The sequence below is a fragment of the Nylanderia fulva genome, unplaced genomic scaffold (assembly GCF_048542155.1).
Source record: "Nylanderia fulva isolate GAGA-0341 unplaced genomic scaffold, ASM4854215v1 Scaffold1, whole genome shotgun sequence".
Lineage (NCBI taxonomy): Eukaryota > Metazoa > Arthropoda > Insecta > Hymenoptera > Formicidae > Nylanderia > Nylanderia fulva.
This window is the reverse complement of record NW_028189192.1, coordinates 3006668-3021561: the sequence shown is the minus strand read 5'-3', so window position 1 is coordinate 3021561 and position 14894 is coordinate 3006668. Positions and strand designations below refer to the sequence as shown.

Below are 14894 nucleotides of genomic sequence, written 5' to 3'. Positions count from 1 at the left end.
TCAGGTCCACAAGCAATATGTGTGCCGAGTAGAGGGTGAATTCCCGGGTGAAGAGGAGGTGACCTGTTCGGAACCAATCGAGGTGGTTTCCTACAAGATCGGCGTCTGCAAGGTCTCAGAGAAGGGCAAGGACTGCGTCACCCGTTTCAAGCGTCTCAGTTACAACGGCAAATCGTCCGTGGTTCTGTGCAAGCCGCAAACCGGCCGCATGCACCAGATCCGCGTCCACCTGCAGTACCTCGGCTATCCTGTGGTGAATGATCCGCTGTACAATCACGTGGTATTCGGTCCGCACAAGGGTAAGGGCGGTAACATCGGCAAGACCGACGAGGAGCTCGTCCGTGATCTAATCAGTATCCATAACGCCGAGAATTGGCTCGGCATGGACGGCGACTCCGACATGAGTTTGTTCAAGCCGAAGCTGGAGCTGGAGGAACGGGTCCTGGGTACCGGCAGCGACAAGGATAACGGCTCGTCGCCATCGTCGACTCCAGGTCTGGTCGAGGACGAGCAACAGCAACCGCAACAGCAGCCGCAGCAGCAGGAATCCCTTAAAGTCACCGTAGGAACGCAGACGGGCTCGGAACCGCCGGATTCCACCTTCGCCAACGACAAGGTCACCGTCGATCCGCACTGCTACGAGTGCAAAGTCAAGTACAGGGACCCGAAGCCGTCGGATCTGGTGATGTATCTGCACGCGTGGCGCTACTGCGGCCCGGGATGGGAATACGAGACACCGTTGCCTGCGTGGGCGGCGAGCGATTGGGCCGGCGACGATCGATAGTTCGTACGACGTGATCGAGGATGATCTTGTCGATCGCCGTCGTCGTCGAGTCTCGAATCCCCTTTTGAGATATCCTTACCCCGTGCCTTCCATCCGCCAACGAGCGATCTTTTGACCATTGTACACGAATACTGAACACTTACACACACATACACACGCGCACACACACATACACGCAGGCAGACACGTACATACATGCGATAAACAAAGATGCAATATCCCCGTAACCCGGCCGTCAGATTTCTCGAGGCTGCGATCCGAGAGAAATGGGATTGCTGGAACAATCTCGTCGCTCGATTTGCATTTCTGCGATTTCTCGCCGTCGATATGTAAGTGACAACTCGACGCATTATTATGACGTACCTGGAAGAGCGGAAGCAATTTTCGCGCGCAGAAATGTATGTTCTATTCACTATAGTTTGCACGCGCGCGTTCTCATTTCGTTATTCTGGCAGAGTCCCGTCGCTTGCGCGAATTCCACATGCGGACGAATTTTGCGCGGGAAACGATCCGAGACGATGATGCTATATTATGCGAATTAATCATAGCGACAAAAGACACCATTGTACATCGGCCCTTTAATGCTGTCCTGATTTTGCGAGCCAAATAATAAATCAGAGCATCATTATTGCTATTTTTATCCTGTACCTCGGCGCCTATTTCGGGTTTTACACAATCACATTTCTCTTGCGTGAACAAACTTGGGACGCGTCGTATTTGTAATTGCAGCGCAAAGTCACGCCAGTGAGAGATGTAATAAAGCGCAACGATTGTTCCTAGGATCGTTTCTCTCTGTATCAGCTTTTGAAGAAGACCTTTGCACGGTCAATCGATCAAATGTTTGCAAGTCGCAGGACTTCGTTGTAACTTACAAAAGTAATGACGTTTCTAGAGTAATCCTTTTTTTTTATCAGAGATATATTGTAACAAAAAAAATATATAGATGATATATCTGTGATTATATTAATGCGATATCTATTGACCAAAACGTTTTAAGGATCAAGACCACGATTGCGAGGCGACAAAGGCTAAAGATAATTTTCTCTTAATTTTTAATATAGTGAAAAAAAATATAGATAATTGAATAAAATTCTTCATTCAATATATCGTAATTCGAACGCAACTCTGTATAGCAGCGTATCGCGCGCGGAAATCGTACATAAAAAATCACTTATGCGAATGCTGTATAAGCAGACTGAGACAAATGTATGTATTCTGTAAAAAACAAAAACAAAAAAACGCGACAGTTTCAACGCTTTTATGCGCAGGCGGCGGTCAAAAAGTCACTGCCACTGGAACGCGAGACACCCCTAATACGCGACAGAGAAGATTGATGCATCTGTCGGAGGTGGGATGCCGATGGATCGTATCGTTTGTCTTGATTTATGACGTACACAGAAACGTAGAAAGGCTCGCGGTCTCTCCTCTTCTATTTTCTACGAGCGACGAGAGTCGCCCGGCAACTATTACTCTCCGATCTTACGGGACATTTTGATTCACGAGAGATACCGCTCGATCCATTTCTCAAAATTCCGTGCTCTTTGCAGAAGCGCAACATCGTCTTATCATCCAAGAATAAACGACAGCCCCGGAGAATAAATATCCGAGTATATATGTTTCGATCGCGCGTGAGAGAGGGTCGCGACGTTCCCGGGAGAGAGAGAGAGAGAGAAAGAGAGGAGCGTATACTCGGGGTAAAATGATCATCGCCGGATTTGACCTCGGGATTGACTTCGGAGGAACGGAACCGAAGTTGAACCGGTGATATCGGTTATATTCGCGGCGGCTGCTGTTGCTTTTGGCATCGAACCACTTCGGCACTTTCAGCCTGACAGAAGTCAGCTAACTTGGCGATAAATTTATCTCCGCGCTTCGACGACTCGTCTCTCTCTCTGGAACAATTTCAACGAAGCCCTGCGATTTCCGCGTTTACTATCGTATATACAATATTTTAGTGGTATATCGCTAATATACTCGTGGCGTGAGAAAATGAGATCCCGTAGTACATAAATGTGAATCGTGAATCGAGAAGACGAGTGGAAATAAATAACGTCGGTATCAATCGTGCATTATATAATACTATTAGAGGAACTCTCCGATCACGGTTATTGTGATCGTCAATTTCAAGCTCGTCCGTAAATTTCGAAGGATATCACGTCGCATAAATACGGATCGTATTCTCGAAACCAGGGAAATGTAATGGTTGCGAGTAATTAGCATCATTTCCTACCTATATACACATCGCGTCGACGATGAGAGAAACCTGCGTATCTCATTTAACGAACAGTATAGTGATTCTCATTCACGTTTTCGCATGGTTTCGAGAATAGACGTCTAGGAAATAGGACGACTTGAGGAAAAGGAGATGGAATCGTAATTTCCTCCTGTTTAGAACAGGAAGATAGAGGATTGACGTATGGTAACCGCGACAGAGAGGCGCGCGTCTATTTTTATGACAGATATACGTATTAACGCGAAACTCTGGATGCGAGTCTAGCGGCAGGAGTCTTCAACAATAAGCGTGATCTTGCCGAAAGACAGCCAATGATCATGCCAAAGAGCGAGCGACCAGCGAGCTTTTTAATCATATCGTGCATAATGTACCTTTCCTGCGAGAACCTTCTCGAGAAGATGAAGAAGAAGAAGAGAGAAAAGGGCGGAAAGACAAAGCGTTTCACAAGTACAATTCAAAAGCGAGTGAAATGCGAGAGTGCTATAATTTTATTTTATTATTATATTATTACGAGTCACGTGTTCTCGATTGATACCGATATGTGTGTGTGTGTGTGTGTATACACACATATACAATGTGTTTCGAAGCGAATAGAGCTGATAAATTTTGTGGGTTTGGTAAATCAGCCACGAATGCCACGAATCTATTTAACTTCGTTACTATCGAGACATCGAAAGTTTAATAAGTCAAAGTTACATATTCGAACTTTATAATTTACTCTGTAATTTCTTCTTAATGCGATCAATTTTACATTATATTCTTTGCTTAAAATCAATACACTGGCAAAGTTGATCGGTTTCGCTTCGGAACACTATGTATGTATATGTATGTATGTATGTGTGTGTGTGTGCGCGTGTGTGTGTGTATATGTGTGTATATATATATATATATATATATATATATATATATATAGAGAGAGAGAGAGAGAGAGAGAGAGAGAGAGAGAATAAAAGAGAAAAATATTGTAACAACGGACCTATCATAAAAGACAGTGTGTGCGCTTACTAACTCGACCAGGATAGCTCGTTGAAACAAGCGAGCTACCCCGAAAAAAAATGTAACGGCTAGCTTAAATCTTCTTATTTAAGTAACTAACGATAATTCGAGAGAAAAAAAAAGAATCCGCGAAAAAGACAGTTCCGATTTTAGCGGCGGTAAAAAGAGCAAAAGAGCGAGAAAGAGAGTGAGAAAGAGAGAGAACAAGAAAATAGACAGACAATATCGGTCTGTGGAACGAATGAGTGTGCTTTTGTATATATGTATTGTATACGCACATTGTACCGTAATCTCTAAAGCCACATTAATTATCCGTATAATTATAGTCGAAACGGAAACGTTAGCGTTAGCGAATTCTCTTGTATGATGAACGAATAAATGCAAAGTATCGTTCGATAAGAAACCTCTGGTGATGGCGAATAATTAACTGTCATCGGACGTTTCACTCCGAATTTTCCCATATAATATGATACATAAAGAAAGAGAAGAGCCGGTTCTCCCCTATCCTTCATTCCGGACGCGCGTTTCCGTGGTAAAAATATATTTTCCGTTCAATGTCTTAGCAGTATATCGTTTGTCTCGTCGTTACCTGCATAATACACCGCCAGTGCCGTTACTATAATTCGTGTAGCTTCGAGCATCCGCAACGATGTAACATAATTCCTCGCGAAGATCGCGTAAAACGAGCGAGGTATGTACGGTGTTTGCATGAGAGAGCGCAAATGTTAAAGGATAAATGTTAGCCTTAGAATCCCTAAGTAAATTCGACCGATATTCGACGATGAATCGAATTTTTTGGTTGTATTTTTTAACGTTTTTCTCTCTCCGATATCATATATTTTTTTAGAGATCTAACGTCGGCCTGTTGTCTCGTGCTATTTAGTTTCAGGAATGTCATTCTTAAAGAAGAGGTGGATTACTCGCGCGATTTGCGTAGGATTCGAATTTCTTTAATATCTACCATTGAACATATTACATCATATCAGTTTCCTTCGCGTTAAAGTATCTAAGATGAGATATTTTGAAATACATCGCTTCTCCTTCGTGAATGCGTTACGAGCTTTTTGGCCTAATTTGCGATCTTTATAGGAGAAGGGGAAGGGATATCTATTTGCGATCTACGTATGTTATATGTATGTACATATATAAGTATATAAATATATAAGTTTTTTTTCTCTTATATTTCTTTTATTAATCGAACCATCGAAGTGGACGATCAGCTCGGGTTCGAAAGACATTACACGGGAATCGTGACTATCGCGTTGTAAATTCGTTTATATACACTGAAAATAAATATATGAAATCTCTTACCGGGATTAAGCTTAAATATATTTTTCTAATCTCCGGTTCCTATCTTGCTCTATTCTTCAACAGGACGCGGCCTGCTTCCGTTCTTTTATGCGTGCCTCGATCTCTGGCCTAAAGTGCCTGATTAAACCTTGAACGGGCCATGCGGCGCCGTCCGCCAGGGCGCAGATCGTATGCAGTTCTATTTGTTTCGTAAGTTCCGAAAGCATGTCTATCTCGTGCACCTCGGCGTTTCCATCCACAAACCTAAGAGGAAAAAAATTATATATTTGTATGATATAAAATCTGCATAACAATTTTATACTATATAATTTTTTATATTATATAATTATTATATAATTTATATTATAATATATTAATATAATATATGATATATATATATATATATATATATATATATATTATATTTGATAATATATATTATATAAATAATTATGTAAATGTGTACTTACCTCTGCAGTATTTTGAACATCCAACTGATACCTTCGCGGCAAGGTGTGCATTGACCGCACGATTCGTGTTTATAGAAACTTAACAAACGGGTAATAGCTTTGATTATGTCCGTCTGCTTATTCATCACGATTACTGCGGCCGTGCCAAACGAGCTCTTCACCCTGATGAGATCGTCAAAGTCCAGCAACACCTCGTCGCATGCACTGAAAAAGAACATCTCAGTCGTGATTTTTGAAGCGTTGGATCGAAGCCGAACGAGATCAAATCAATTTACCTTTTAGGAATGACTGGAGTTGAAGAGCCTCCAGGAATGACACCTAGTAAATTATCCCATCCCCCGATTACGCCTCCTGCATGCTTGTCAATCAACTCTCGCAAGGGGATTGACATTTCCTCCTCGACGGTACAGGGATTGTTCACGTGTCCAGAGATGTTGAAGAGCTTAGTTCCGTGATTGCGTACACGTCCAAATGAAGCGAACCACGCTCCACCTCGGCGACAAATTGTCTGTTATAAATAAATCATATTAGAAAGATAAGAAATAAAAATAATTATAATATATATAAATCATAGAAAAAAAAAATCCAAGTATCAGAATATACCGGCGCCACTGCTACAGTTTCGACGTTGGTGACAGTCGTGGGGCATCCAAATACACCGACATCAGCCGGAAAGGTGGTTTCAGCCTGGGTTTACCCTGTTTTCCTTCGATGGACTCGATAAGTGCGGTCTCCTCGCCGCAAATGTATGCGCCCGCTCCTCGCACCACAAAGATGTCGAAATCGTACCCGGAGCCGCAAGCGTTCTTCCCGATCAGACCAGCCTGATAAGCCTCGGCTATGGCGACTTGCATGTTGGACGCCTCGTTGTAAAATTCACCGCGTATGTAAATGTAAGCGGCACAAGCACCCATAGAACGTCCGGCGATCAGACAACCCTCCACGAGCTTGTGTGGATCGTGACGCAGGATCTCGCGATCCTTACACGTTCCCGGCTCGCCCTCGTCGCCGTTGATCACCAGATACTTGGGTCTACCGTCCGATGGCTTGTTCATGAAGGACCATTTCATCCCAGAAGGGAAGCCGGCCCCACCGCGGCCTCTCAGGCCAGAAGTCTTGATCTCGTTGATGATCCAATCGGCACCTTTGTCCAGTATTTCCTTGGTCTTGTACCAGTCGCCACGACTCATGGCACCCTTCAGCCGCCAGTCATGCCTGCCGTATAGGTTTGTAAAGATGCGATCCTGATCGGACAGGGGTGCTCCCTGTTTCTGTTAAAGAAAAAAAGACATTTATAACACGAGTACTGACATTTAGCATAATTTTATGCATTTCGTTTGCATTTCTTTAAATAAAATAAAAGAACAAGCACACATATCCGAAAGACGTTCAGAGGACATCCTAAGGACACCCAGAGGATATTCAAATGTCCTCTAGATATCCTTTGAATATCTTTCGGATATGTTAGGGAAGTATATATTGAAATTTTGAAGCAAGAAAGATGCAAAGTGCGATTCAGCCGAAATGATAAGACGTTGAAGAAAAGTATCACCTTTCCTTCCGGGGCTGCATCGGCGAACCTTCTCTGCTGCTGGCTACTCAAACTAGATCCGAGGAGACCTAAATTTAAATAGTACAAACTTATTTAATTACATAACCTCGCAACAAGTATGTCGTGATAAATCAAAGCCGTTTTACGAAAATACACGAGGAAATGGACGTACGCTGTTTCATCAACAGTATTATCAACGATTTTTGATTCTATGTGTGTGCTTTGATGACAAATGAACGCTAGAAACTTACCTAATTGTCTCCTCGAAGTCTGCAAACAACGCACTATGGCACTTGCCATCTTGCCACCATTTTGCGGGGTAAGTAGGGGGGTGAAAATCGATCAGCTGATTATGTGAAATGCTCAGAAAGCTTGCTTAACCGGTAATATAGTAGCATCATTATCTACATTTTTATTTTGTACTTCAATTTTTAAAAAATTTACGCCATTGAGAACGCGTAAACGGAATGAAAATGTGAAGATGACTTATTTGACAGCTGTCAGCTGTCATTTCGAGCAGTTTGACATTTTTAAATGTCTTCTACTATTTTTAAATCATCCTCTGTCATATAAACATATAATTGGCTACGTGTACAGGAATACCACAGTAGCGAAATCTAGCCATAAAGAAGTCAACTATACCTTCACTTTGAAAAGACATACGTGTACTTCGCTGTTTCTTGCAAATCTCGCGTATTGTCATTTCACGAGTGCATGTAAACTGCGTGCTGTTGTGACTTGCTGAGGATCGTTTCGTATGAGATGGTACGTGAAGGTGACATGTGCAGGTGCTGATTTCATCTGTCCTTTCCTCCCTGGGTCTATCGGGTCCTCGGCGAGGACGAAAAGCGTTAATCGCGAAACTGGACGACGAGAACGATAATCTTGAAGCATCATGCCTTCCAGAAGGAGCAAAGGTGGCCTCCTGGCCAGAGTGAATTTTCCTCTCTATACCGTGCAGATGGTAACCAACAGGCACATCCTGGTGGGAGGCGGGGGCGGTTCCTCCAAAACCGGAGTTGCTAATGGATTTGTGAGTTGCTAACAGATTTTTTTAGCACGTTGCATTTATGTTAAAATGATTGATTGATAACTTGGACAAATCGTCACGTTATGTAATTTTGAATAAATTGACAAGATATTTTGACAATGATGTTATTAGAATCTTGATAAATGTCAAATGCGATACTCATGTTGATTATGATATGTTTGTCTAGGAAATTTTTGAACTGTCACACAACGGAACACACTTTATTGCTGAAGAAGTAACCAGGCATGAAACAGGTCCCAGTGTCGTTATGAATTGTGTTTCGCACAGGAATGGCAATAAGACATGGATCGCTGCTGGTCAGGAGAGCCACTGTCAACTGTATAATGTAAATCCCAAGCTGGTAACTTCGGAGAATGGAGAATTGATCAAAGGGTCAACAGCAACAACACACAAGGATGGTCTTAGACATAGAAAAAACAGTGAAAGAGTTGAAGATTCTCAATTGCAAAAGGAGAAGGCAGAGGAAGTTAAAGATAACAATTCTAATGTCAAGAGCAAGAAATTGCAATTGGTTCTTGAGTCTTCTGGCAGTGTACAGACAACTTTTGGGTAAGATAATTTATTATACTTATAATATATCAAAGAATATCACAAAAACTGATTTATAACAAGAATTTCTTTCTCGTTGTACAGGGATGAGCCTTTACAGAGAGTTGTCAGAGTGAGCATTCAAGGGAAAATTATGGCTACAGGTGGCACAGATGGTAAAGTTAGATTATGGAAATTTCCACAACTGGACAAATTGTACGATCTTGGAACACATGGAAAGGAAATAGACGATATAGATTTCAGTCCTAATGGCAACCTCTTGGTGAGCATTGCCAAAGATGGAAAAGCCTTTGTATGGAACATAGAGAGCAAAGAGAATAGAGAGCTTACTTGGAAGCCGTCAGACGGTATCAAGTACATGTACAAAAGATGTCGATTCAGGAAACTGGCAGAGGACGAGAAGAAGAATGATCTATTTATGCTCACTAATGCCGTAACGGCGAAAAATTCTAGTTTCCTTCAGTTATGGGACGCTAATACCGGTGCAATAACCAAGTCTGCTCCCTACAAGGAGGCCCTGTCAGCTTTGGCTGTTTCTAACGATGGTAAATTCGTGGCTGTCGGCACAATGTTCTCGGGCAGTGTCGACATATTCGTGGCATTCAGCTTGACAAAGGCGCTTCATGTTCCCGGAGCGCACAGCATGTTTGTGACTGGTCTAGAATTCCTTCCAACGAACGATCAATTGAACGGCGTCGCGATTACCAGTAATACGGAGACCGCGGTTGTCAGTATCTCTGTGGATAACAGGATCTGTATACACAGCATACCATTTAGACGTAAGTTTATTAGCAAACAAATTTTTTCTTGATACTATATCTTTGAAAACAAGTTTACGAAATGTAACAAACTTCTCTCAAATGTTTCAGATACACTGCCATTTTGGTTCGTCATTATGCTGATAATCTTATGTATATGCGGCGCGTTCATCTTCTGCAGCTATCTCGGTATATAACCTACGAAATGTGCGACCGAGATGATGAAGCAGGATGTTATTTTCTTTTAATTATCATATTAGAGCGATTATTGTTTGCGCGCATGAACGATTGAAAATAAATAAAAGCCCGAAATTCAACGCACGATTCACTCGTTACGAGTACGTAAAACAGTGATGCTCAAAGTACACGAGCGAAATGTAGAAATGAAAGCAGATACGACGGCATTTCGTCGAATTAACTGACGAAACATCAAGTGCACCATAACTGTGGAAATCTGGAGCGTTAGATCAAGAATATTCTTGGATAGTTTAGCGATCAGGATTCGCATTTAATTATTGAACAATAGTTTCGTCACTGTACACAAGAAATCTTCAGGAAGCGCGTCGCGCGATTTAGATATAGACGTGACGTCAGTCGAGGTGTTACTGTGATAAATAAACTATGTTAGAGTGCTTTCAACAGATTGGAGCAGCACTAATTAGCACATTGATGTACATATAGATTACATTTTATCAATTTTTAATTGCGCAAAAGCAAAAATAGGACGTTGCGTCGCGATTGTCTCTCTTTCGTGTGTGTACGTTTAAACAGATTCATTTTATATTATAATTATATATATATATATATATATATATATATATATATAGATTACAATTTTATTTATAAATATTATAATTTACATGCGTTTCTTACTTGCCATGTGAATGACCAATCTTTTTCCTCTTTTCTATCACAGAAACACAACATAATATGTGTATATATATCATATTGATTTTATATATATGTATATATATATATCTAATTGAGTTTTCTTTTCAAGTTATATGTTACTTGATTGTATTTGTTCTTTGTAAAATACATGACAAAATGTTAAACAAAGTATTTGTATCATTTGATACTAACATAAAACAACGAATTTGAATAGATCGTGCAAAAAATAGTTTCAATTTTATCGTCAGAAAAACTATAGATTTGATACAAAATGCAATGGCTTCATAAAATATTGGTCAACAAGTTAACTCAGATATTAGTTAAAAAAATTCAATATTTAGAAAATCTAACTATTCAGAAAAACATGAAAAGATTTTCTGGATTTTCATATTATTTTCAAAATCCATATACAAAAGTATATGTATATTTTATTAAAAATAATTATATTTTATTATAAATGTTATAATTATATATTTTTGTTGTTATAATTATTACGACATTAAAATATATATATATATATTTTTTATATTATTATACTATGTTTTAATTTTGAAAAAATATAAAGTTTTGTGATTATTATAAATATAAATTATAAATTATTTGATGGAATAAAAATCCTGTAGGTACATATGTTCTCTTGAACTCGAGGAACATGTGAACTACAAGGACTATTTTAAAATATATAAATATAGTAACGTGGATATATTTCTTTCTCACAACATTAAAAATATGCAGCAATGGATATTGCGTATCGTAAAAAGTACATGTAATCAAGTGAAAATTTAAATTTAGAAAGCATATACTTTCATAATTCTTATTAGAGAATCGTACGATTACTTATAGTGTATTAAATTCTCGATGTAACATTAAATTACACACAATTTTATTAGAATTGAATAATACAACATAGAACAATTCAATATAGAAAAGAAAAAATATTTAAAAAGACGATTTAGTACATACTTTGAATAATTCCTTTGAATGATTCCTGTATTTTCCTATTTTAACAATTATTTATTGCAGAATTCTAACTCAACGCTGGAAATATATATATCATTTGATGATGTTAATTATATTTAAAAAACGTCCTCAATTATGTATGTATTTTTAGTAAAACTGAAGTAACGCTTTTTATTTCAAGACAAGCTTTTTAATGGTTTATCTATAAATAATCGAAAAATTAATGTTTTACGAATTATTATATAAATATTCAATTTAAAACATAGAAACAACGTTTCTCAAAAAATGTAAGAAAACAACATCATAGGAACACATTATGTAGAGATTAGTTATTTACTTTCATAATAATATTATGAATCTTAAATTTGATCTCTTCTTGTGATATTCTTGTGCTTCGTTGGCATACAAACAGTTTCAATACACGTGTACAGTTCATATTTCGTGATTTAATAAATAAAAAGAAATTTGTTTAGAAAATTCTCTATTATTTTAATCTATTTTGTAAGTAGTCCATCGCTCTCTTTTTTCTCTTTTTTTAAGATCTTTTAAGTAGTTTCTACGAGGACATTCAAATTTTCAGAATATTACATTGTAAAAGTTCGTAAAATTTATTTATTCTTCATAAAAACTTTTCGAAAACACATATATATTATCGAGTTCCTAAAATTATAAAGTTACGATAAAGAACACTTAATAACTATATACGTGTAAACCGCGAAAATGACTTTACAATTTTTATTTTGCGATATTGCAAAATGACTCCTTCGTTCATAATAATACCTGTGTGCTTTTTTTCTTTCTACTTCTACTTTTCTTTGTAGATTTTCTTATAATGGATCTTACCAATCCAATGTTGAGACCAAAGATTATAAGAACGCTCAGACACAGATGTATGTACGCGAGAGCAGCAAATAAAATTTTAAATCAATTAGATTTAAATTTAAAAGACAATGTAGAGCAAGCAGTAATGGACCAAGCGGCAAAAGATGAACTTATAGATGAAACACTACTTCGAAGAGTAAATATGTTAATATCCAAGAAAAAATATTATAAAATAAGAAATATATATGAAGCAGCAATACAGGATGTGCTTACTCAAAACAAGTCTATAAAAAAGACTGCAAATCATTATGAAATCGCTGAAACTGAGCTATCCACTGAAATAACACGTGCTGAATTTAAAGAAGATTATACATTGTATGACAAAAAACCAGAAAATAGTATAAAAGTGTTTTCATATAAGGAAGAGGAATTACTTTTGCTAGAGTTAAAAAACTGGATTGACGATAATCGTCCAAATTGTATTTGCCAAGTTTGTGTCTTTGAACTATTATCAAGATTGGCTTACGAGTTTGCCCGACGCAGAAAAATATTATGTCCAGATTATTGGAATTCAAATCAACATACAGATATTGACTGGCTGCAAGAATTCGAAATAAGGCACTGCACTGAACTTTATGACACGTATTCTATGAAATTTTGCATCCACGATAAATCAATAGATACGTCTATCTTCGCACCTCCTTATATTGAAAAAAAAGCACAACATTAGTGTTTAATGAATAACCATCCTGCATGAATCGAAGGCTTTTTCGAAACGGAAACAGGACAGCAAACAGAAAAAGGAGTTATTAAGAAGATTGTAAGTTTTTGCTAATTTCTATTAATTAGGCAGATTAGGTTTAAAGAGAAAAGGTAAAATGGTCAAGATATTTTAATTTTAAATATAAAATGTGTATCGAAAAAATTTGTTAAAAGCTAGCTATCATTCTCACATAAAATTCTTGATAAAATAAAACTGTTATTATTTTTTATTGCATGTATAATAGGTGTAACTCGATAATCGAAATATGAATAGCAGCTAGCTATAGGTATATATTAAAGATATGATAGAGTTAATAATTTTACGCGTTAAATTATTTATTGCGTTAAATAACATAATTAGGCAAACGAGATAATTTAATCGATAAACTCTATACATTATTCTAATAATATTCTTTAAATATAATATTCAATATATTGTAAATTCAATATATTGTAATATTGACAAATATAATAATCAATATTGTAATATATTGACATTTTAATATATAAGAATTTTTATTTTTAAAAGATCTAGAAAATATAGTGTCGCAAAAGTTTTGAAACACATATCAAATCAAATCAAGAATCAAATATATTTTTAAAATTTTATTAAATATTGTTTACAGTGTTCTGCTTTTTTTATTTGTAGGAAAAATACGCGATATAAAAATTATGTATATATTATAAATGAAATTTTGAATTACGCGTTCTAATTGTTCAAATACAAATCATTATTCCACATTTTCATCTGTATGTACTACATAAGAATTTAAATCTTTATTTGTAGTAACAATTCGATATCAAGTAATAAAATAGCAAATTTATTCTTGTGCATCAATATTCATGCATGGCTCTTTATATCGTTTTCTTATTAATGCTTGTTTATTGTTTTTAGAAATTATACGCAGCCTTATTGTAGAACCAATTTTTATAATGTGTGTTAAATCTTTATATATTATTTGAATTTGCATGCTATAATAATAAACTATGTTTGCATTGTAATTATGTAGTAGGTTTAAGAAAATTAAAACTTATTGGTGAAATTCAATTTATATTGAATTAATATTGAAACTGACTGAATATGTATTTCTATAGAATTTAAATATACACACAGAATACACTTTCACTTTTCACACAGAATACATTTTCACTTTTATCATACACATAATTACTTAAAACAATATGATAGATTCGCGCACAAAGTAAAATTATATATTATTCTTTGATAATAAAATATTAAAAATTGCAATGTATGTTTAGAAATTATTTTAATGAGTGCGATAAAAATATATTATTTAGTTATATTATTCAGTTCACAACAAAAATTCAATATTTAAATCTTTAACAGAAAATGAAAACAAAAAAAGAATAGAATTTTCTATAAGAATCTTTCGATCAAAATACCTGCACTTTCATTAGACGTTTCCACACATCCACCACGTTGCACATCTCGTGCGAGACTGATTTACTGATTCCCAAATTCCCACCGACTGCAAGTCTCTTGCGCAGTCGATGGCGCCATCTGACGGCGAAACCAAACTTTATGTGAAGTTTGGTTTCGCCATTAGATGGCGCCATCAACCAAGAATGAACCGAACGCGGCGAAACACCTCTCTCCTCTCGCTTCCTTATTAGACACGAGCGACTCATCTGTCCGCTACGATGCACGTTTCGTACGAGACTGATCCCCACCACTGACCGCAAGACTGCGCACGCGCAATGGTATGACAGCACACCTAACTTCACAGCGATGAATGAAATCGAGACTGTCGAGAC

General features: G+C 37.3%; 3 protein-coding genes across 4 annotated transcripts in view; 2 read left to right on the top strand and 1 right to left on the bottom strand.

Annotated features, from left to right (window-relative positions):
- Positions 1-5193, top strand: part of LOC114928505 (pseudouridylate synthase RPUSD2) — a 129722-nt gene extending 124529 nt beyond the window's left edge. For both annotated transcript variants that reach the window (XM_029299742.2, XM_029299743.2), the window contains one exon: positions 5-5193. In XM_029299742.2, coding sequence (XP_029155575.1) covers positions 5-784 — 780 coding nt within the window. In that variant the 3' untranslated portion in view covers positions 785-5193. The remainder of the gene's footprint in view (positions 1-4) is intronic.
- Positions 5176-7651, bottom strand: ND-51 (NADH dehydrogenase (ubiquinone) 51 kDa subunit). The gene is given in 7 exon segments (XM_029299461.2): positions 5176-5567; positions 5774-5977; positions 6049-6281; positions 6377-6447; positions 6450-7044; positions 7326-7393; positions 7577-7651. Coding segments are annotated over 7 exon segments (1407 nt in total). The 5' UTR covers positions 7626-7651; the 3' UTR covers positions 5176-5380.
- A 241-nt stretch (positions 7652-7892) lies between these two features.
- On the top strand, positions 7893-11534 carry LOC114928346 (guanine nucleotide-exchange factor SEC12). The gene is made up of 4 exons (XM_029299462.2): positions 7893-8358; positions 8543-8925; positions 9010-9704; positions 9795-11534. Exons 1-4 carry the CDS (start codon positions 8221-8223, stop codon positions 9878-9880), a joined length of 1302 nt encoding a protein of 433 aa, XP_029155295.2. The 5' UTR covers positions 7893-8220; the 3' UTR covers positions 9881-11534.
- The last annotated feature ends 3360 nt before the right edge of the window (positions 11535-14894 follow it).

Excerpts from the sequence above, each read along its gene's own strand:
- LOC114928346 (XM_029299462.2), top strand. The coding sequence starts at position 8,221 with ATGCCTTCCAGAAGGAGCAAAGGTGGCCTCCTGGCCAGAGTGAATTTT. Across the intron at positions 8,359-8,542 it reads CCGGAGTTGCTAATGGATTT|GAAATTTTTGAACTGTCACA; the intron begins GTGAGTTGCTAA and ends ATGTTTGTCTAG. Across the intron at positions 8,926-9,009 it reads AGTGTACAGACAACTTTTGG|GGATGAGCCTTTACAGAGAG; the intron begins GTAAGATAATTT and ends CTCGTTGTACAG.